This window comes from Carcharhinus amblyrhynchos, chromosome 4, assembly GCF_965287045.1.
Source record: "Carcharhinus amblyrhynchos chromosome 4, sCarAmb.v2.hapA, whole genome shotgun sequence".
NCBI lineage: Eukaryota > Metazoa > Chordata > Chondrichthyes > Carcharhiniformes > Carcharhinidae > Carcharhinus > Carcharhinus amblyrhynchos.
Window position 1 is genome coordinate 78,822,972 of NC_137327.1, and position 23,511 is coordinate 78,846,482.

Genomic DNA, 23,511 nt, shown 5'->3' on the forward strand with positions numbered 1-23,511 from the left:
AGGCACGGTTAGTAAAGTTTGCAGATGACACCAAGATTGGTGGCATAATGAACAGTGAAGAAAGTTATCTCTGATTGCAACAGGATTTTGATCAATTGGGCTAGTGGACTGCCGAATGGCAAATGGAGTTTAAATTTAGATAAATGCGAGGTGATGCATGTTGGTAGATTGAACCAGGACAGGACTTACTCAGTTAATGGTAGGGTGTTGGGGAGAGTTACCGAAAAAAGAGATCAAGGGGTACATGTTCATAGCTCCTTGAAAGAAAGTGGTGAAGGAGGCATTCAGCATGCTTGGTTTCATTGTTCAGAACATTGAATACAGGAGTTGGAATGTCTTGTTGAAGTTATACACGACATTAGTACGGCCACACTTGGAATACTGTGTACATTTGTGGTCACCCTAGTATAGAAAAAATATTATTAAACTAGAAAGAGTGCAGAAAAGATTCACTAGGATGCTACCAATACTTGATGGTTTGAGTTATAAGGAGAGGCTGGATAGACTGGGACTTTTTTCTCTGGAGCGTGGGAGGTTTAGGGGTGATCTTTTAGAGGTCTATAAAATAATGAGTGACACAGATCAGCTAGGTAGTCAATATTTTTTCCCAAAGGTAGGGGAGTTTAAAACTAGAGGGCATTGGTTTAAAATGAGAGGGGAGAGATATAAAAATTCCAAAGGGTCAATTTTTCCACACGGGGTGGTGAGTGTCTGGAATAAGCTGCCAGAGCTAGTAGAGGTGGGTACAATTTTGTCTTTTAAAAAGCATTTAGACAATTACATGGGTAAGATGGGTATAGAGGGATATGGGCCAAATGCAGGCAATTGGGATTAGCTTAGGGGTTTAAACTAGAAGGACAGCATGGACAAGTTGGGCCAAAGGGCCTATTTCCGTGCTGTAAACTTCTATGACTCTATTTTCTTAATTAATTGCAGTACCCAGTTGCTCACCTTGTGATTTGTGTAGAACATCACTCAGGCCCTTTTAAATAGTAACATTTCTTACACTGTCACCATTTAAAAAGTATTCTGGTTTTCATATCAATATGGATAACTTCAAATTTCTCAATATCATGTTCAATCAGCCATGTTCTTCACCAGTTATTTAACCTATCTTTAATCTTTTGCAGCCTGTGTCCTCCTTGCAACTTACTTGCTCAACTAGAATCATAGGATAGTTACCTTATAGAAAGCTATTCAACAATAATCCTCAGTGTGCTAAAAAAATTAGGCTGACATCCAATTTAAGATTGCTAGTCAGGCTTACAGCATGGTGCATTTATATGTACTGGAAGCTAATACATTAATATAAAGGGCTCTTCTTTGCAAGCAGGAAATACATATACACACATTGGGCCTGTATTAACTAAACAAAATAAGTGCAAAATAAGTGCATTTGCTGGTTCATTCCACAGGGCAATGCCTTAAACTTGACTCTGGTCAAGTTTCAAAAAGTGCTGGCAGTCAGTCATCATCAACTCGTACATCCTTCGTGGCAATTCTTCTACCACAGTAAGAAGTCTCACAACACCAGGTTAAAGTCCAACCAGTTTATTTGATAGTAATCTCACAAGCTTTCGGAAACGGTGTTCCTTCGTCAGGTACGTGGAAGGTTCTGATCAGAGAAGGGCACATAAAGTCACACACAGTTTACAGAATACTGATTAGAATGCAAGTCTTTACAGCTAACCTGCTATTCAAGTCTTAAAGATGCAGACAATGAGTGGAGATAGCATTAGCATAGGTTGAAGAGATGTGTATTGTCTCCAGACAGGACAGTGAGAGAGATTTTACAAGCCCAGGCAAGTCATGGAGGGTTACAAATAGTGCAACATGAACCCAAGATCCTGGTTGAGGCCATCCTCATGTGTGGAACTTGGCTTTCAGTCTCTACTCAGCGACTCTGCATTGTCGTTCGTCGTGAAGGCTGCCTTGGGGAACGCTTACCCAATGATCAGAGATAGAATGCCCGTGATTACTGAAGTGTTCGCCAACAGGAAGGGAACAGTCTTGCCTGGTGACCGTCAAGCGACGCTCATTCATCCTTTGTCGTAACGTCTGCATGGTCTCCCCAACGTACCATGCTTCCAGACATCCTTTCCTGCAGCGTATTAGGTAGACAACGTTGGGCGAGTTGTAAGAGTATGTGCCGTGTGTATGTGTGGTGTTGTGGTCACTGTTCTCCTGGAGGCTGGGTAGTTTGCTGCGAACAACGATTGACAGTTCCGATGCGCCACAGCGAAAAACCGCACCAACCTCCTGAGATCAAACACGGGACACGGTAGACAGACTACCCTTCATCGTCCAGTACTTCCCCGGAGCGGAGAAGCTACGACGTCTTCTCCTGAGTCTTCAGCACATCACTGATGAAGACAAACATCTCGCCAGGGTGATCCCCACACCCCCACTTCCTGCCTTCAAACAACCGCACAACCTCAGACCGTTGTTCACAGCGAACTACCCAGCCTTCAAGAGAACAGTGACCACAACACCACACAACCCTGCCACAGCAACCTCTGCAAGACATGCCAGATCATTGACATGGATGACATCATCTCACGTGAGAACACCATCCACTAGGTACATGGCACATACTCTTGCAACTCGACCAATGTTGTCTACTTAATACACTGCAGGAAAGGATGCCCCGAGGCATGGTACACTGGGGAGACCATGCAGACGCTACGACAATGGATGAATGAACATCGCTTGACAATCACCAGCCAAGACCGTTCCCTTCCTGTTGGCGAACACTTCAGCGGTCACAGGCATTTGGTCTCTGATCTTCGGGTAAGCGTTCTCCAAAGCGGCCTTCACGACACACAACGCAGAATCGCTGACCAGAGACTGATAGTCAAGTTCCGCACACGAGGACGGTCTCAACCAGGATCTTGGGTTCATGTCACACTATCCATAACCCACATGACTTGCCTGGGCTTGTAAAATATCATTTACTGTCCTGTCTGGAGACAACACACATCTCTACAACCTATATGCTAAAGCTATCTCTACTCACATTGTCTGCATCTATAAGACTTGAATAGGAGGTTAGCTTGCCTTCTAATCAGTAATCTGTAAACCGTGTGTGACTTTATATGCCCTTCGCTGATCAGAACCTTCCACACACCGTTTCTGAAAACTTACTATCAAATAAACTGGTTGGACTTTAACCTGGTGTTGAGACTTCTTACTATGTTTACCCCAGTCCAACGTTGGCATCTCTACATCAATTCTTCTACCAATTAGAGTCCACTTGTCAACCAATTAACACCCTCTTCTCATACAGTATATAAAGTTGTTGTTTTCCTTGACATTGGTATTCTTGCTATTGTCACGAGTGAGGGACAAAAAGCTTCACCTTTCCTGTCTTTCTCAGTAATACTAAAATTTAGCAGAATACCTTAACTACACTACATTTAAATTCTGATCGAGTCCCCTTAATAATCTCTTATTATACTGATCTTTGTTGCAGCTGCTTCCTTCTCCTCTTGTTCCAGCCTGGACAAATTCATTTACTCCCCTTCCCCTCTCCACCCATCTTTTGCACTGATGTGATATATCCATTCACCGCTTTTTAAAATTTTGAATTTTAATAATGTTATTTCTTCTGATCTTGACATTCACTCACTTGTATTCAGATGTTGTTGGTGTCGGGCCACGATCTCGCTCGCGATTTCTATCTCGATCAGGTTCTCGTTCCCTTTCTCTTTCTCGTCGAGGTCCTTGGTACTCCCAGTGACTGTTGGTGCTTTTCTCAACAGTGTTCATCCAGGGTGTGTGCGTGGTGGAGATAGCAGGATAACCTATTAATCCAGAATCTGGTGGGGGGGAAAAATTAAGGGAAGTGAGGTACAGATTAAAAATATGCCCAAATGACTACAGAACAAAAGTCATTTATGACAATCATCTTAACAACGCACAAGTTCATGATCGACAAGTTGGGAGAAAGCAGGGCGGGCAGGATTGAACCTGAAAAGAAATAGTTAAACCACAAAGGTCAGTTTATACATATACTCAGCATGGAACTGGAATCATTTGCTTTGAATATACTGGAAATCAATGGATAACAGAGAGTCACAAAGTAACTAGCCTGATTGACACAGCTTTTCTGACCTACCATGACTTACAAAAAAAAGCTTCAGATAAAGTAAATGGATGTTCAGATATAAATGTAGATAATTAGTGCATTGTATATACAAGTGCCTTTTTTCCTCTTTCAAGGGACGAACATAACAGTTAAACTCATTGCAATGAACAAATTTGGTCCATAATGCCCAAAGTATGACAGAAATTGATATTTACCATTATCAGAACCTGCATATGATTCAGATTTTGTCCATCACATGTTGCTCTGTCATTTACTGATTTCAGTTAATGCTTCAATTTCCATTTCCTCCAATATTTAGCTTGATTTCAATACATCAAGTAGAACTAGCACAAATTATATTTAAGAGTATCGAATTTTAATGAATAAAGGAAACACTATGTAGATTGAAAAAATAAAGACCAGACATTTCTAGGTTCAATGTCCAGTCAATGGTGAGTTAGCCTACGTCACCAAGAAAGCAACTAAGGCTCATTTCTGGGTCTCACCTCCATCTCAAACAAGGAGAGGGAAGTGGCAGGTGAGTTTATCAATCAACTGGAGTTTGCACGCCTCATATCTATTCAATGCTCCTTACTGGAAGAGCATGTGCATGTATGTCGAGTGAAAACCCGATCAGGCTCAGGTGTGATATGCTCACAGTTGTAAAGCCTGCTGACACTCACCATCCAGGCACATGTGTGTAATGGCCACTTGCGCGAGGTACTAGAGGGTGCCCAGCACCCGTGGAACCATGCTTCAGCATGAACCAGCACGTTCAGGAACAGAGGGGAAAAAACTGGCAAAACAAAACCAAAAAGGGGAACAAAAGAAAATTAATTTTAATAAGTATATACACTGGGGAAATGTTGCTAGAGATTCTAATAAATTGTATTGCCAGTGAACGTTATATGCAAGATTAAAATATACGTTTCCAATAGAATTTAACAATTACCTGCAGTAGTATAGGGGAACAGAGGAGGTGGTCTGTTGTCATAGCCTGGAGGTGGACCACTAGAAGAGACAGAAATTATTTGCTAGGCTCAAGAGCATTTCAATGTTATCCCTATAGAACTGACCCTCAGTGATTGGCTTGCTCTTTTTTTCAAACTTGCTTCACTATTTTTAGTGATGCATACATTCATCTCCCCTTCCCTCACAGTATGTAACATCTCCATATTCTTCTTGGCAAAATTCACTACTTCACATTTGCCCATATTAAATTTGCCAACGGAACACCAATTCTGCAAACGTAATGTCATCAATTATATAAATTTTTCACAATTTGGTTTTTCTGCAAATTTTACCTCTGATTATTGAGTCTAAATAGTTTATGTAAATTGTGAAGTGGTCCCAGCACCAGCCTGTAAAACACTGCCCAAGCCAGCTTACCCATTCTGCTACCTGCACTCCAACTCTACATGCTCTGATCTTAAAACAGTAGTTTCTTATTCAAAGGCTTTTCAAAAATCCAAATTTCCTACATTACAATGGTGACCACACTTCAAAAAGTTTTATTTCATTGGTTGTGAAGTCTTTTGTGACATTCTGCAGTCACGAAAGGCACTATATAAACACAACTGTATTTCTTTCTTTGTAACAATGGGTTTCTCCCCAATCTTAGCTGTTAGAAAGTCATGCTGCTGCACACTTTTTCTTACCCTTCCATGGTTGGCAACAGTAATGTCGGAGGGGGCACAACTGGTGGCGGAAATAATGCTGCAGAGAGGAAGCACAGCTTAGGTCATTTTACACACCTGACTAAATTCGGAAAACATTATTTCTCAGTAAGCTATACTGCAGAACAACACATCATTAGGACCACAAAATTGATCTTTGGCCATATTGCTCATTGGTTTACACACTGAATTTTATCTCTCTGAACAGCAAGGTTCAATATGTAATGACTGATCCTAACACATATACAGAAACAACACAATGTATAGCTGGATAGGTGTATCCCAATCCTGCCCCAATGTTTATTTTGAAACTGGCAGAGCATTACAGACTGAAAGATTTGGAATTTCACCCCTAATCGATAACAGACCTTAGCTAGGGCATCAACTGAAGTGTCAATGTGGCCTCACTCAGCACATCACATTTAGGAAGGGAAATTTGAAGATATTTCCTCAATGCTGTACAGAAGTTCACTGTTACTTCAATACTGACATTACATCCTAATTTCTTTTTACATGAGATTCAAACATCGTGGAAGCTGCTCAGATATCCCATTTGTATTATAACAGGTAAGTTACCCAGAGCAGAGTACTACATGTGGCAAACACATCTGTACTGTCCTGCACAAGATCAGAAAAAATTAGCAACTTCAGAATGTTGGTGAAATTTGTTACATTTGCTATTTTCGAATCCACAGGGATCCTTCTAGAATCTAAGATTTTTTTGGAAGATTACAACCAATGCACCTACAAATCGGTAGCCACTTCTTTTAAACCCTAGATGTAGGCCATCTGATCCTGGGGATTTGACAGCCTTCAGGTCAAATAGTTTTCCCAGTACCTTTTCCCTAATGATAGTGATTGTTTAAAGTTCTTCCCTCCTGGTTAACTTTTGATTTTTAAACATCTTTTGGGGGGTAAGTCTTCTCCAGTGAAAATGGACACAAAATACCTGTTTAACACCTCTGCCATTTCTTTGTTTTCCGTGATCAATTCCCCAGATGCACCGTGTATATGTCCAACCAAGTAGCCTCTTAGCATTACTATTTCTTATTTCTACCCAAACTGATTCTACGGAAGTATGATACATGTCGGCGAGTTTCCAAGTTCTGATCTTCCAGGCCCCTCACTGGCAAACATGCCAGTTTTCTCAACAGAAACTACACACTGCCATTTTTTGGTAAGATTTCTCCCCACTATCTTGCTCTTTTGAGCCAAGGTGATCTCTCACTGCTGTACCAATACCACTGTTAATTAATAGAACTACTCCATCATCTTTTCCTAACTTTCTATTTTTTCGAAAGTCTAATACTGTTCAATATTCAGGTGCCAACTTGGTCACCCTGCAACCATGTCTCTGTAATGGCTATCAGGTCATACATATTTATTTTTATCTGTGCTAACAATTCATCCATTTTGTTATGAATGCTGTGCACATTCAGATACGGAGTCTTGAACTTTGTCTCGGTATTAATATTTGTGAAATCAGCAGCATTATTACTGCCCATTATTTTATGCTAAGTTTGCAGCATATTTGGGTATAAAATTGTTCCATTAAAATTCTCCAATTCCAACTGTAGATCCTTTAAAGTAACCAAGTGCATTTCTTACATTTATATGAATGTAAATTGAAAGTACGATTACCTGGAAGAGGACCAGGTGGTGGCATTCCTGTGAACACAACAAGATTCACTTGCTTAAAACAAAACTTTATTAAAGTATTAGCTGATTCTAATATTAAAGTTTAATTGATAAAAATATTCTCCAGTTACCTGGAAGAGTGGTTCCTTCTGAACCCTCCCAAGGCAGAGAAAAAATTTTAGACTAACGACAGGGTTGCTAAATTACAGTAAACAGGCATCAACAATGTGGTTACATTGATAAACATCAGATTATTCTTCATTAATTCACAGAATTATTGATCATTTTGCTGAGTAGGGTGCTGTAAATGCAAATACCATTCTCACTCAAGTCATCTGGTATAAACACAGCTACAGGTTAGATATTTGTTTTATACCTACCCAATTTTGCACTTCTTTGACTTTAATGTCACAGAAAGAAGGTATTAACATAAAGAGAGTTCCATTGTGCACAAGCAACTTGCTTCAACATCATCCTCAGAAGAACATCACCCACAGAAACAAAGTATTTCCCATTTCTCACAAAACAAATGCTGGGTCTCATCATCTAAGCAACTTTATCAGTTTGATGCTTGCATATATTACTTTACGCTGTGCTTGTACATCCACTTCAGGTGAATGGGGACACCACCACCTGCAAGATTCCCTCTAAGTCACGCTGACTTGGATCTATAATCGCCATTCCTTCACTGTCACTGGGTCAAAGACCATGGAATACCCTCCCTCACAGCACTGTGGGTGTGCACGACATGGATTGCAACATTTCAAGACGACAGCTCACCATCACTTTAAGGGCAACAAGTGCAGGCCCAGCCAGCGACGCCTACATCCAATGAATGTCCTCATCACTTCAGTTAGGTCCCTCATCCCCAGAATAAGTAGAGATTTCCATTAATCCATGATGGTTTTGAGCCCAATTAAATAAAGTAGGAATCTTGTTTTAAGAAATGCCTTCTACTATTTATTTGTTACCACAATGCGACAAAGAATTTAACTATGCGATTTGATTTTCAGATTGGGAAAACAAGCTATTGAAGTAAGGAAAATTCACGAATCAGGTTTTCCAGCCTGACTTTGCTGTTCGAAGATAAAGGGATAGTTATAGATGCAAGTCCAGTAGGTAGAAGATTGTCATTCTTGCCCTGATGGGTGAAGAAAACTGAGAGGAAAGGACTTAAAACCTACCTCTTCCCTTGCCCAAAAGGAAAATAAATATTTGTGTCATATTTGTTGCATTTAAAGGTTTAATTTATTGAATCATTGATTATACAGTATCAGTATAAATCAGTTAAATCAATGTGATGGCAATAGATCATTTGTTATTGAGGGGGAAATGAATTCCAAACTCTTCCTGTGATGGCAGAAGCTCATGCCAGATGTACTCTACTATCATGCAAAAGAAACCACACTTCAGCCAAAAGAGAAAATGTTGGAAAATCTCAGCAGGCCTGTCAGCAGCTGGAAGGAGAAAAAAAGAGCTGATGTTTCGAGTCCAGGCGACCCTTCATCAAAGCCCAACCTTACCCCAAGCACACTTCAGGTCAGTGATGGCAGATCACGCAAGACAAAGGCAGTATACTCAAACTTGACACTTTTTCACTTAATATTCACACACATGCACATTCCGAAAGCATTTCCAATACAGAAATTCCATTAAATTACTGAACTCTTAGTATTCAGCAAAGACCAGGGATCAAATAGAGGATAACAACAGAGAGAATATTTAACTGCACCCACTGGTGGGAGCTATTTTCACCTTAGAAGAGTTTTATAGCTTGAATCAGAGTACAAATAAACTTGGCCTCTTGACGGTCTTGCAATAAAGATGCCAAGCTTCCCCCCCACCCATTAACAATGAGCATAATAAATCAAATGTACAGGTGCACTATAAGTGAAAAATATACATAGAAAATTAAAATTGATATTTTCCCTGGAAATTACAAAACTAAAGAAAGGAAAAAAAAGTCAGGAGATCAGTGGGCAGTTTCACCTTAAATGCTTGAATAATTTGCCCCAAACCCTTTTTAGCTCACGTTCAATCAGAAAGTGTGTTTTCCCTCTAATTTGATGACAAACAGCCGATTTTTTAGTTGAAAATTTTTCTGGTTGCAACAGTAATGACAGACTGCAGTCATGAAATACAGTTTCACTAATACCAGGAATTCCAGGACACACACTCTTGGTATTCTGCTCGTTAAACCTTCTTCAACTGTTACGACATTCAAAATACAACTAAGAAATCTATAACCAGAAGAAGTATCAAAGATTCTTACCTGGTGGATGTATGGGCGGTGGCCCACTAGTGACAGGAGGGGGTGGGTGCAAGAAATGAGGTGGTGGTCCGGGTATCGGAGGAGGAGGGCCTGTCGGGGTTGGAAATGGTGGCCTTTTGTTTCCATGGTCTCCGAGAACCTAACATCACACAACCAAAATAATTTTATAATTGAGTCAATAACATTCCAGTTTCAAAACTGCACTAAACAGGGAGTTAGGAAGACACAAACAGGGAAAGGCAATCAAGCTACTCCCGAATATACACAGTAGCTGGCAACATTCTTGGGTTTACCACTGAGCAGAAACTCAACTCGACTCGCCACATAAACACAGTGGCTGCAAGAGCAGGTCAGAAGCTAGGAATACTGCGGCGTGTAACTCACCTCCTGACTCCCCAAAGTCCATCCACCATCTACAAGGTACAAGTCAGGAGTGTGATGGAATACTCCCCACTTGGTTAGATGAGTGCAGGTCCAACAAAAGTCAAGAAGCTTGACATCACTCAGGACAAAGTAGCCCGCTTGATTGGCAACAAATCCACAAACATCCACTCCCTCCACAACAGACACTCAGAAGCAACAGTGTGTACTGATCTACAAGATGCACTGCAGCAATTCACCAAAGATCCTCAGACAGCATCTTCCAAACCCACAAACAGTTTCATCTAGAAAGATAAGAACAGTAGATACATGGGAAAACCATCATCTGCAAGTTCCCCTCCAAGCCACTCACCATCCTGGCTTGGAAACACTGGCATTTCTTTGCAGTCGCTGGGTCAAAATCCTGGAATTCCCTCCCTAATGGCATTGTGGATCAACCCACAGCACATGGACTGCAGCATTTCAAGATGGCAGCTAGGGATGGAGAATAAATGCTGGCCAGCCAGCAACGTCCATGTCCCATGGAGGAATTAAAAAACTTTCCTCCCTCTTAAATCTGCAGACACGTCTACAATCTCTCCAGGCAATTAGTTCCATTTATTTATCCATGTGGTGTAAAGATGCTAAATCTATAAATGTCCCCACTTTGAATTAGCTTTAGAGTTTTTGGTTATAACAGACATTTTGAGTTCTGGTTGATTTACATCCAATAAGTTAATGGAATCTGCAGCAGGGTCTTGATGCTTATTTTTTTCCTTTAGTGCTTCTTTGTAGTCAGGTAGTTAATCAGCTGCATCAGCTTGAAATTTATTGGCTCCATCTAAAAATGCCTTCAGTGAATTACAACGGCCTGTACCATATCAGTGTTCTATGCAAGCTTAACAATATCCCTGGGATCTACAGTTGAAATTTTTTGGTAAAGTTTTGACCCCTGACATACAGTAGAGTTTCTTTCATTGAATTGTCACTTTAGTGACATCCCAGCCACCTCTATGGCTGAGCTGGTCTTACCTAATGTACTAATGAGCCACAGAGACCAAAGTAACCAAGGACACAAAGTAGTTATAGACAAGGAAAACCATTTGAGTCAATTTAATTAATCCATTCCGTAATATCAGAATAAATTATTGCAGTACCTGTTTCTTAAATGAGCCCAGGATTTTTAACTCCATTTGTCTATCACAAATTTTATTTTATGATCATCCTGGTTTCCTAACATCAGTCTTAAATTTACATTTTGTTTTTGGAGCTGCTTGCAGTCCCTCCAGTTGTAGTAATATTCCAGATTTACCTTTTCCACTCCCATACCAATCTTGTATACATCTGTAAAATGACTTGGAAATATATCACTATTCCTTCACAGGGTCAAAATCCTGGAACTCCCTCCCTAACATCATTGTGGGTCAACCCACAGCACATGGACTGCAGTGATTCAAAGCAGCGGCTCACCAACACCTTCTCAAGGGCAACTAGGAATCGGCAATAAATGCTGGCCAGCCAGCGACATGCTTGTTCCATGAATGAATTTTAAAAAAAAGTCACGATGCCTCACTTCTAGGCTGCTTTTCCTTGTTAGTCAGCTTTGAATTTAATCAGTAATCCTTTGTGTGGAATCTTGTCAAATGTCTTTTGGGAATCTCGTGACTCTTAGTACCGTTTCTAGCACATAAATGTCTCCCTTATGTCTTGGCAATCAGAATAGGATGTGGTATTTCAGATATGATCAGACCAGAAAACAGGTTATAGTCTGCACTATTGATTGCTACTTCCTCTGACCAATTTCAATTGTTTTGTGTCGTGGTTAACATTCTTTTTTGATTGCAATTTGGCATTGGAAATGTTTAACATCAACTTTATTTTTCAGCTTTTCTAGAGCTAATACAACACACCCCCACCCCAATTCTGACCACGTTACACCAAATCTCGGAAATCAGAGCACTCTTATAAATTACAAGCATTTATAAATAAATAGAGCCTTGGAGTGCCGTACCAAGTATTTTTCCATACAGGCAATCAGTTCATGAAAAAGTGGTTAGCACTGCTGCCTCACAGCAAGGACCTGGTTTCAATTCCAGCCTTGGGTCACTGTCTGTATGGACTTTGCACGTTTTCCCAGTGTTTGTGTTGGTTTCTTCCAGGTGCTCTGGTTTCCTCCCACTCCCAAAGATGTGCAGGTTAGGTTGATTGGCTATACTAAATTGACCCTAATGTCAGGGGGATTAGCAGGATAAACACGTGGAGCTACAGGGATTGGACATGGGTGGGATTGTGGTCGGTGCAGACTCGGCTGAATGGCCTCCTTCTGTACTGTAGGGATTCTATGATTTTATAAGTACTCTGTTTCCTATCTTTTATTCAGTTTCTGAGCGAGTCCCAGGTTTTACATCAGTATGCTTTGTGTGGAATTTAGTCAAGTGTGTTTTGGGAATCTAGGTACACCACGTTGCCTCTTGAGATAGTACTACCCAAGAGAAGTATAGGACTCCATCCAGTTTTTATGATTCAGGATTATGGTGGGTGAATTATAATTGACCTCAGTATTCTTAATTTAGAAAAAGGTTTCCTCTAGTTAATTATTCGGTAATGCAAGTTAAAGTGGCTCCATATTAAACATCAAAGATCACAACTTGAAACTGTCTTGAGAATGTAGGAGCCACATTCTAGAATACCACATTACTAACAAGGAAATTTGGTAAATTAATTCATTTCGATCACCAAAAACAAAAGTACACAATAGACCAGACCAAAAGACATGGGGCATCAGATCAATGAGCATGGTGAGCTGGGAAAATTCCGTAGGAGGCTAAAAAAACAATTTGTGCGTGTTGTATCCTTCCAGCCCTGTTTTGCCAGAGAACAGAAACAGCATGAAGCCTACTTGTATAAAACTAATGTAAGTTAGAAGCGCTTAGTACTCCAGCTTGGCTGCTTTGGGCCTCACAGCTGCTTCTCCACTCTCTGGCAAGAATCTGCAGTAGCAGAGATCAGGTATCATAGTCACACCAGGGGATTGGAGGTTTTTGAAACCTCTGGATGATTGTGGGCATGGTTGGGCAGTACCAGCATGGCAGTGCCCACCTGGGCACCATAGGGTGGGGCCTGGGTGGGGGATATGTACGATTATGCAGGGCTTATACAGGGGTGAGGGGGGGGGATGGTATGCAGGGATGATGGGGTCACCTTGTGCAATGGTGCTCAAGTACTCAAGCAGCTGGCTTCCCTGACAACCTAGACTCTGCCCACCTGCCCACCACCTCCCCACCCCCCAGCACATATCTCCCAGCTGTTAGAAAAGCTGACAGAGTGCGGTAAGATTGCAGTGCCGAACTTGCCCTAAGGACTTGTGTGGAACAGTCCCATTTTCAGATTTTTATGGCATGTAGAATTTTTTTGGGAAGATTCCGCCCATGGGGTATGGACTTCACACAGTGTTGGCTTTAGATAATCCTAAGAATTATAAAAAGACTCACAAAACTAATCAGATTTTAAATAGATAGACTACACAATCTGTGGACAGAAAGAAAATGTTTGTGCTTTCCACATCTCCGGGACATTGAAGAAGTTTAAAATTTAGTTCACTGTTTTCACAGCTTCTGAAATTTAGCCATTCTAAAATGGACACGCCAGCCAATTTGCATACAGCAAGGTCCCCAGCAAACAGCAATGAGATAAATGAGTAGTTACTCTGGTTCTGGTGCTACTGATTTAGCAATAAACGTTAGCACTGGCAGAACTCCTCTGCATGTATCTGAATTGTGTCATGGAAGCTTTTACATTTATCTGAACAAGCCTAAGGGACCTTGAATTAACTTGACATCAAGACGACAGATTCAGACAATGTGCTATTCCCCCTGTACACAGTCTGGTGCTTCATCCTCCAGGAAATGAACTCTGAACTATTGATCACCATTTATTGCAAACTAAGACAAATTTCCATGGTAGCAATCACTTACAACACTTTCTCCCCTGAGAACTGTCTCCGCTCCAATGCTGAAAATTTTGACTTTTCGCTGCAGCATTGTTTCATGGGCATTAATTGCCACTAGTAAACCAACTCAAATGTCCATTTTTCACCACCTTTAACACAGTGTGGAGAATAATGAAACAGAATGTACTGTATCCTTCATCACTTAAGAGTTTCTGACAAGACTGCCCACTTCTAACAATAAACTTGATCCAATTTTAATTTTATGGTTAATGTAAAAAAAAGTTTGTGTTTCTTTTACCTGAATCGCACTCTCATCTCCGCCATGTTTGTCTCGCCGCCTTCCTTCTACCCTTCTGATAGAACCCGTGTATCCACCAATAACATCAATTGTGCCAGCAAGTTTTCTGGAGGGGAAACTTAATATTACATTAAATCTGATAGTTCCAAAGAGTTGGGTCTCAAATACAACAATAATTGCTAGAATTAGTCCTATTTAAATATATTATGCAATATTGAGATACCAGTGAGCCAAGATATTCCAACAATGTATTAGCAAAAATACAGTCATGTTCACAATCCACATCCATGTCTGTTCAAATGCTTAACCTTTACAATCTTACAACAGCACTTTGCAAAAGCGTGGTGTTGGAGTGGAAATAGAAAAAGGGAGGGGTGGGTTGGAGTTTTTTCTTTCCAAAAGACTGTTCAGACAATACTGAGACAAAACAAATATTAGTTTTCTACATTACTGGACTGCGCTTTCAGCACTCAGATTTAGAAATTATTTCATTGTACTGGATGATAAATATATAGAAATGCAAAGAACCTCAGTACTGTTGGGATTAAATGATGTTTGTAAGCAACTGAATGGCAATATTGCCAAAATGATCAAGAACATTTGCAGGTAGATGATGGTGTGCATCTCAAATCATGACAAGGCTGACTCCACGAAACAGCTATGACCTTAGTGTGCCTTTAAGAAAGTTATTTTCTGAATCATGTTCTCTGCAACTAAGCAGCTTTGGGTTTTTTTTGTTTGTTGCCGAACTGTCTGATAGAAGTTGTTTTATTCCTACTGAAATAGGTAGTAAATGAGGTTTTGTTTATGAGGTTTTGTTTATTTTTACTCTGAGCCTCAGGTACTTCCTGGGTTTTTTTATAACCATGCATTGTTAGGCAGACAAATGGTTGGCAAGTCAAGTGACAGGAATTCTTTCATTTTCAGTATGACTGCTGTTTTAGTTTAGAAGGTGCTTGGACATCAGACTTGAGTCTCTGTTCCCTTTTACACTGTCCTCAACCACTAAAGCCATACAGGGTCCGCCCCTGGCACTTTAGCGCATGTACCACATCCACTGCGGTCACTGTTTTGCGCGTGGCATGTTCAGTGTAGGTTATCAAGGCCCTGATCACATTCTCCAAAAACACCTTCAACACCCCGCGGAACTCCTTGTAGATCAAGCCCAAGATACGCTTGACACCTCCGCGGCGAGCCAGACGCCTGATAGCAGGTTTGATAATGACTTGAATATTGTCGTGGAGTACCTTGCAGTGCCACTTGGCTCCGCCTTTACCACCTTTCCCTCTACTGGACATGATCAATACCTGTTTTTCTCTCTCTCCCCAGTGTTGTAAATTCTGCTGACTAACCGGAAGCAGGTCCCCAAGCATTCCTGGAGTGAAAATCCTGCTGTTGGTCGTTTGCTAGCTAGTACCTAGAATGTCTCTCTCTCTCTCGTTCTCTCCCTGGTGTTTTGGGGAGCTGTTCTGACTTCAAGCCTGCAGAAGGATCTAGATAGGCTGGGCGAATGGGCCAGGAAATGGCAAATGGAATTTAATGTTGGCAAGTGTGAGGTGGTCCACTTTGGTAGGAATAATGGTAGGAAGGATTATTACTTACGTGGCGAAAAACTGCAGCAGGTGACGGTGCAGAGGGACCTCGGGGTCCTTGTGCATGAGTCGCAAAAACCCAGCTTGCAGGTGCAGCAGGTGGTCAGGAAGGCGAATGGGATGCTGGCCTTCATAGCGAGGGGGATTGAATATAAAAGTAGGGAGGTCTTGCTGCAGCTGTATAGGGCATTGGTGAGGCCACAGCTGGAGTACTGTGTGCAGTTTTGGGCGCCGCACCTGCGCAAGGATATTTTGGCCCTGGAGGGAGTGCAGAGGAGGTTTACTAGGCTGATACCGGAGTTGAGGGGATTGAGCTATGAGGAGAGGCTGAATAAACTAGGCTTGTACTCGTTAGAGTTTAGAAGAATGAGGGGAGATCTCATTGAGACGTATAAGATGATGAATGGGATGGATAGGATAGAGGTGGAGAGACTCTTCCCGCTCAAAAAAGACAGTAGGACTAGGGGGCACAGCCTCAAGATAAAGGGGAGGCGGTTTAGAACGGAGTTGAGGAGGAACTTCTTCACTCAAAGGGTGGTGAATCTCTGGAATTCTCTGCCCGTTGAAGTGGTGGAGGCTGCCTCGCTAAATATTTTTAAGAAGCGGGTTGATGGGTTCTTGATAAGAGAGGGGATTAAGGGTTATGGGGAGAGGGCGGGAAAGTGGAACTGAGCCACAACAGATCAGCCATGATCTTATTGAATGGCGGGGCAGGCTCGAAGGGCTAGATGGCCTACTCCTGCTCCTATTTCTTATGTTCTTATGTTCTTATGTTCTTATGTGTATGCATCAAGAAAACTGTTGCAGCCAACCAAAGGAATAAGTTCCAGCATTACATGAACATTTGTGATGTTCTGTGATAAATCCGTGGCAAGGGTTTTGTTTGAGATTTGTTTGGTAGGCATGGTGTCTAACTGTTAAGTTTTATACAATATTATGGTTGTTTCTATTTGTAATTGGTAAATGTTATTACTAATTTTCTTCCATACATGTTAGCTGTATTCTTAAATAAACTTTGTTTGATAAAAGCTCCCTAGTGGGTCAGTTGAATCATACCTGAGGTGAAACATCTAATGCTTACCCCAGCCAAATTCAAACTGCAAAACCCATGATCCTGGCAGATGTCAGAAAATACTTGCGTTTCTAACCTGAATTATAACACCGCTTAGGTAAGTTTACATTAGTTACTCTTAAATATAAAGAACTAACTGTAGTAACCTAAAAGTCGTCTTCAAATCCATTATTAATAAAAACATATCAAGTGCAGAAATCATATCCTGAACTCTGCTGGGCATTAAAAATCCTTGCGTAATTATGCGTCCAACCTAAACTTGGAAGTTTAAAAAAATATATTGTTTTATGACTAAGCAGGAGTTTCTACAAGTTATGCTAAAATTGGATAAAGATGTACTGATCAAAAGAAGATTTAACAGTAAAGTTGCTTTCTAAAAAAAAAATCAATGGAGAAATTCCTCCACCCATGACCTCCAAGTGTAGAATATTTCTATTTAAATTTTACTGATGGCATATTATAGACAAAACTGGCAGGAAATGAATCAAACAGTGAAGCACACAAACCACCTAATCTAAGGAAAAACTGCTTTTATAAATCAAAGACTCCTCACATTCATTCTTTCCAATAAGTTCCTCTATTTATATCACCACTATGTTGTTATTTAAAAAAATAGATTTTTGATGCTCATCCAGATGAAGGATTAAATCTGCAGAAAGCAGGTGTCTCTGTTGCTTTAGCCCCTGTTTTTGCCACCTGACAGAAGTGGTATTGCAAATTTGGCTATTCCTAGCCAGCAATCACCTGTCCATGGACCAAGTGTAGGGTTACAACATTTGTGGATGACACAAAGATAAGTGGGAAAGCAAATTGCGTGGAGGATGCAGAAAGTCTGCAGACAGATTTGGATAGGCTCAGTGAGTGGGCAAGGATCTGGCAGATGGAGTATAACGTTGGCAAGTGTGAGGTTATCCACTTTGGAAGGTATAATAGTAAAATGGACTATTTTTTAAATGGTGAAAAATTACAACATGGTATTGTGCAGAGGACCTAGGGGTCCTTGTGCATGAATCACAAAAACTCAGTTTGCAGGTGATCAAGAAGGCAAATGGAATGTTGGCCTTTATTGCAAGAGTGATGGAGTATAAAAGCAGGAAGGTCTTGCCGCAATTGTACAAGATACTGGCGAGGCTGCACCTAGAGTATTGTGTGCAATTTTGGTCACCTTATTTGAGAAAGGATATATTAGCTTTGGAGGGAGTGCAGAGAAGGTTCACCAGGTTGATTCCAGAGATAAGGGGTTAGCTTATGAGGAGAGATTGAGTAGACTGAGCCTGTACTCGTTGGAGTTTAGAAGGTTGAGTGGAGATCTTATAGAGACATACAAGATAATGAAGGGGCTACACAGGGTAGAAACAGAGAGATTATTTCCACTTAGAATGGAAACAAGAACTAGGGGGCACAGCCTCAAAATAAGGGGAAGTTAATTTAGAACAGTTGAGGAGGAACTTCTTCTCCCAAAGGGTAGTGAATCTTTGGAACTCTCTGCCCTTTGAAGCAGTGGAGGCTACCTCGTTAAATGTGTTTAAGTCACAGGTAGATAGATTTTTGACCAATAAGGGAATTAAGGGTTATGGGAAGCAGGCAGGTAAATGGAACTGAACGACTATCAGATCAGCCATGATCTTATTGAATGGCGGGACTGGCTCAAGGGGCTAGATGGCCTATTCCTTCTCCTAGTTCTTATGAAGCGACATCAGAATTTTTAAATCTGTGGGTACCATATTAGTCAATTTTATATCATCTATTATATTTATCTTCTTTGAACTGGACTGAAACCAACCATACTTAAAAACAGCGACAAAATCAACATTATTTATGCATTTGATTGGTTGCAAGCACTTGAGGTTTTAAAAAGAATGAAGAAATGAAAATATCTTATTCCACCAGTGACATTCCTCCTACTACAGTTTTCTCCCTTCCTAAACACATTGACCCTTCTTGGAGTACACTTCTAATACTTGTTTCCTTCTTCAAGGGAGCATAGATAGCAAGTGGTTCAATCAAGGAGTATCACAGCCAAGCCAAATTCTGTTTTCACACAAACATATATACTCACTCTCCACTAGGATACCAATGGATCGCTACGGTAAGTGGTGACACTGGCAATAATCTCCTGTACATCATATACTTCTAAAACCCAGACTTCATCACCACCTCTCTTGGCCCTTCCATCAGAGATTTGTCATGCTGCTCATCAAGGCATTCAATACTGGTTGAGCTAACATTTTCTCCAACTGAATATTAGGAAGACAGAACCCATTGTCTTTTGCCACCATCATAAACTCATCTCCTATTCCTGGTCAGTTCTTGAACCAGGCCATCTGCAACCATCACGTCCAATTTGGCCCGGATATGCGCTTTTTAACCAAATCAAGCTCAATCAGGCTCACCTAGTGTAACCTGTCCCTACTGTTTAAACATCTACGTCGTTATTATCTCTAGATTTGACTATCCTGATAGACTCCTGGCAAGCCTCTATAAACCAGGGCTCATTCAAATCTCTGCTATCTGTATTCTACCCCTGTCTGTATTCTACACCACACCCTGTTCATCTATCTAATAGAACAATGGCCAAGGGACATTCATCAGCTTGATAAACCAATAGAAAGGAATTTCAAGTGGAGAAGAGAGTAATAATTACTTAGCTAACCTTCACACATTGGTTCTTGGTTTACTAATTGTAGTTTCCCCTACTGCTATCTGGTCAAGATCAACCAACTTAATGCTACCAATTGATTACACTAGGATTTTCCTGTATGCTTCAGTTGTATAATCCTTTTACATCATTAGAAAAGCATTAAAGTATTGCATTTAAGGTTGCCTCCATTCACATACAATTCAATCTGCACTGGCTCACTTCCTCTATAGGGTCAAAAAAGAAATTATAATATTTTAATTTATAATATTTTAATTTCAGGTAGTTATTAGGTTCTCTATTAAAAGTAAACAGCTCCCCACACTTCACTAAGAGGGCTTAAGGGCACCAAAAGAAAATTATTTCTGGATTGGGCTCCACTCATACCTACTGTAATTTGTATTAGTTTATTTAACTCAAAACAAAATACTCACTGATCTTCAGTGGCTATGCCTCTTACCTATTAGGTGGTGGCCCAGCTTTCATCCTTCCGCCAGGTGGAGATGTAAAATCAGCCTTCACGTCCATTTTTGGTAAGTTGTTTTCTAGATCCTTCTCTAAGTTACATACCCTCCCTTGCTGAACCTAAGTACAGGAGAATTTTGGAGACAATAATTAAACACATGGGCTTGTTGCAAAACTTGTACAAAACACACAACATTGTATATCACACTGAAAAATAAGGTTAACATTAAACATCTTTCAGACCATATAACTACTACCAGCACTTCAGCATTTCATTTGGGCAGATCCCAATTGCTACTGACAAAATGCTTCATTTTCAAAGATGCTATTAAGCAGGGACCCCATCCACCTGCTCAGGTGCATAAAAGACTTCATGATGATATTCAATATGGAGCTAGGAGTGCCCTAAGCAACATTTTTTCCTCAATCAACACCACTAAAAACATTTATCAAAAAGCTAGTCATTTATCTCAATGCTTTTTGTTGAACCTTCCTTTACACAAGTTGATTATCTGAACAACTGTGATTACACCTCAAATGTAATGAATTGATTATGAAGTGCTAAAAGTTTCCAGAAGATATGAAAGTTGCTATATAAATGAAAATTATTTCTTTATTCACTCACACTAATGAAAGCAGAAACCAGAAGTAATCTGAGTGTGTTGCACACACACAATTGAACACTGACCGGAGAATTTATTATTAGCATGCATTAAATCGTACACAGTCTCTTTAATGAGAAGTTTTGATGAGGGCACTGTTTGAAAGCCCTTGCATTTCCAAGTAAAATGACAGCAATTAACTAACTCAACACAGATTAGAATGGAACCTGGACCCATTAACTTTTAATGTAACAGAGGGTTCAAGATTCTTCTGACTGCATTCGGAGCCTGTTTTATTTTCAGTAGTCTGTTCATAACGGACAGCAAAGTTCCTAAGTCTGTGAAACAAAGTTAAGTTGCAAAGCAATTATTATCCTATTCAGTCATTAAGCAATTAAGAATTTTATACCAATATTTTGTTCTCTGAACCAGATGCAAGTATAGGATCAAGTCCTAACTGAAGTCTTCGCTGTTTTTCACAATAAGCTTTCCAAGTCTCTTCATTGAAGCCATAGTTAAAATAGTCAGAAAGATCAGCACCTACGAAAGAAAGCCAATGGATTAATAAAGGCACATGGTGCTAAATAGCCATTTAGTTCAGCTGGACATTTTCCCTCCCACTTCTAAATGAAATACTTGTTCTCAATAACCCCATTCACTCAATTGCACTATTAGAAGATTATTGCACTAAATGCTGGTATTGGCCCCATCTGGTCGGTACTGGCTCTTTACCAGAGCAACCCAAAACTGAACCGTCTGCCCTGTTCTTTCTTCATAAATCTACATCTTTTAAGCTTCAAATATTTACCCGTTATTCCTGAAATGATGTAATGCTCTCAGTCTCAACTACTTCCTGTGACAAAGCATTCCATGTTCCTTCATAAAGGATGGGTTTCCTGACCTTTCACACTTATGTAATTGCCCTCAACCTTGTACAATGAGGAGTTAAACATTCATCACCTGGGTCTCAAATGTCTATAAAGAAACACATAATTAAATTTGCACACTTAATAAAGACTGCCTGTCTTAACTAATTTCTCACATTTATAACTTAGCCTACATCAAAATCTATTCATGCTAACCTTTGAGGCATATATAAAATACATCCAACAGCAACTCAGCACCCACAACACTCAAAGGGATTTCCGAGCACCATTCAAGTCAGAGCCTGAAGATCCCTTTCTCCTATGACTCCATTTTTATATAATGCAAGACTTTTGTTTGGAAACTTAACTGGATTTGGGAAGTTACTGGCAATGCCACAGGAGTTGCTGAATAAATCACACCTGCACTCTAGGCATAATATTAAATGCTTTACATTTTTGATCAGAAGCTCTTACACAATAAATCCAAATGACAAAGCATACCTTCACAAATCTAATCTTTCTGATAGAAATGACTGCACTAATTAGCTGCTTATTGACCTAAGCAACAACAGTGAACATACTTCAATTAAATTTGATTCAATTTTCATTGCCCATTTGAAGATTGTGGGTACATTTCTTGATCATTAAAAATCATACATAAAACGAATAATTATCAAATTATCACAAATATCTAACTCTGATTAAATATATGTTAAAACATGTTAAACATGTTAAAAACGTATGTTCAAAAGCAATTGATTGATTAATCAACTTTGGAATGTCTGAAAATGTGAAAGGTGTTAAATTAGATCTATTGTCCCTCACTTGCAACATGTACCAAATAGAACCATACTGAGGACCAAAAAATAATTCTATCTTATTCAAAACTTACCTGGTTTTCTCCAAGGTTTGTCTTCAAATAAGTCCAAGTCTGCCTCAATCACTGGAATTCCATTGATGCTTCCAGAGGCATCAAGGTCAATGCCTCTGGAATGCAACTTTGCTGTAGGAAGAACAGAAAAGGCACATTTATAACGAATAAGAACATAAGAAATAGGAGCAGGAGTAGGCCATCTAGCCCTTCGAGCCTGCCCCGCCATTCAATAAGATCATGGCTGATCTGTCGTGGCTCAATTCCACATTCCCGTCCTCTCCCCATAACCCTTAATCCCCTCTCTTATCAAAAACCCATCAACCCGCGTCTTAAAAATATTTAGCGAGGTAGCCTCCACCACTTCAACGGGCAGAGAATTCCAGAGATTCACCACCCTTTGAGTGAAGAAGTTCTTCCTCAACTCCGTTCTAAACCGCCCCCCTTTATCTTGAGGCTGTGCCCCCTAGTCCTACTGTCCTTTCTGAGCGGGAAGTCTCTCCACCTCTATCCTATCCATCTCATTCATCATCTTATATGTCTCAATGAGATCTCCCCTCATTCTTCTAAACTCTAACGAGTACAAGCCTAGTTTATTCAGCCTCTCCTCATAGCTCAACCCCCTCAACTCCGGCATCAGCCTAGTAAACCTCCTCTGCACTCCCTCCAAGGCCAAAGTATCCTTGCGTAAGTACGGCACCCAAAACTGCACAGTACTCCAGCTGCGGCCTCACCAATGCCCTATACAGCCGCAGCAGGACCTCCCTACTTTTATATTCAATCCCCCTCGCTATGAAGGCCAGCATCCCATTCGCCTTCCTGACCACCTGCTGCATCTGCAAGCTGGGTTTTTGCGACTCATGCACAAGGACCCCGAGGTCCCTCTGCACCGTCGCCTGCTGCAGTTTTTCGCCACGTAAGTAATAATCCTTCCTACCAAAGTGGACCACCTCGCACTTGCCAACATTAAATTCCATTTGCCAGTTCCTGGCCCATTCGCCCAGCCTATCTAGATCCTTCTGCAGACTCTCCACACCCTCCGCGCAATTTGCCGTTCCACCAATCTTGGTGTCATCAGCAAATTTCGACACCATACACTCGGTTCCCTCCTCCAGATCATTTACT

General features: G+C 40.6%; 1 protein-coding gene across 2 annotated transcripts in view; it reads right to left on the minus strand.

The window, feature by feature from the left end:
• LOC145342139 (pre-mRNA 3'-end-processing factor FIP1-like) overlaps window positions 1–23,511 on the minus strand; it is a 53,483-nt gene that overhangs the window by 7,898 nt on the left and 22,074 nt on the right. Inside the window, exons 6-14 of one of the 2 annotated variants that reach the window (XM_080187400.1) lie at window positions 22,408–22,518; window positions 21,059–21,189; window positions 20,043–20,167; window positions 14,281–14,398; window positions 9,674–9,812; window positions 7,405–7,431; window positions 5,746–5,803; window positions 5,040–5,098; window positions 3,629–3,818 (exon numbers count right to left, since the gene is read on the minus strand). In XM_080187400.1, the coding sequence (XP_080043526.1) occupies window positions 3,629–3,818; window positions 5,040–5,098; window positions 5,746–5,803; window positions 7,405–7,431; window positions 9,674–9,812; window positions 14,281–14,398; window positions 20,043–20,167; window positions 21,059–21,189; window positions 22,408–22,518 (958 nt within the window). The remainder of the gene's footprint in view (window positions 1–3,628; window positions 3,819–5,039; window positions 5,099–5,745; window positions 5,804–7,404; window positions 7,432–9,673; window positions 9,813–14,280; window positions 14,399–20,042; window positions 20,168–21,058; window positions 21,190–22,407; window positions 22,519–23,511) is intronic. The other variant, XM_080187401.1, reaches the window with a different exon arrangement.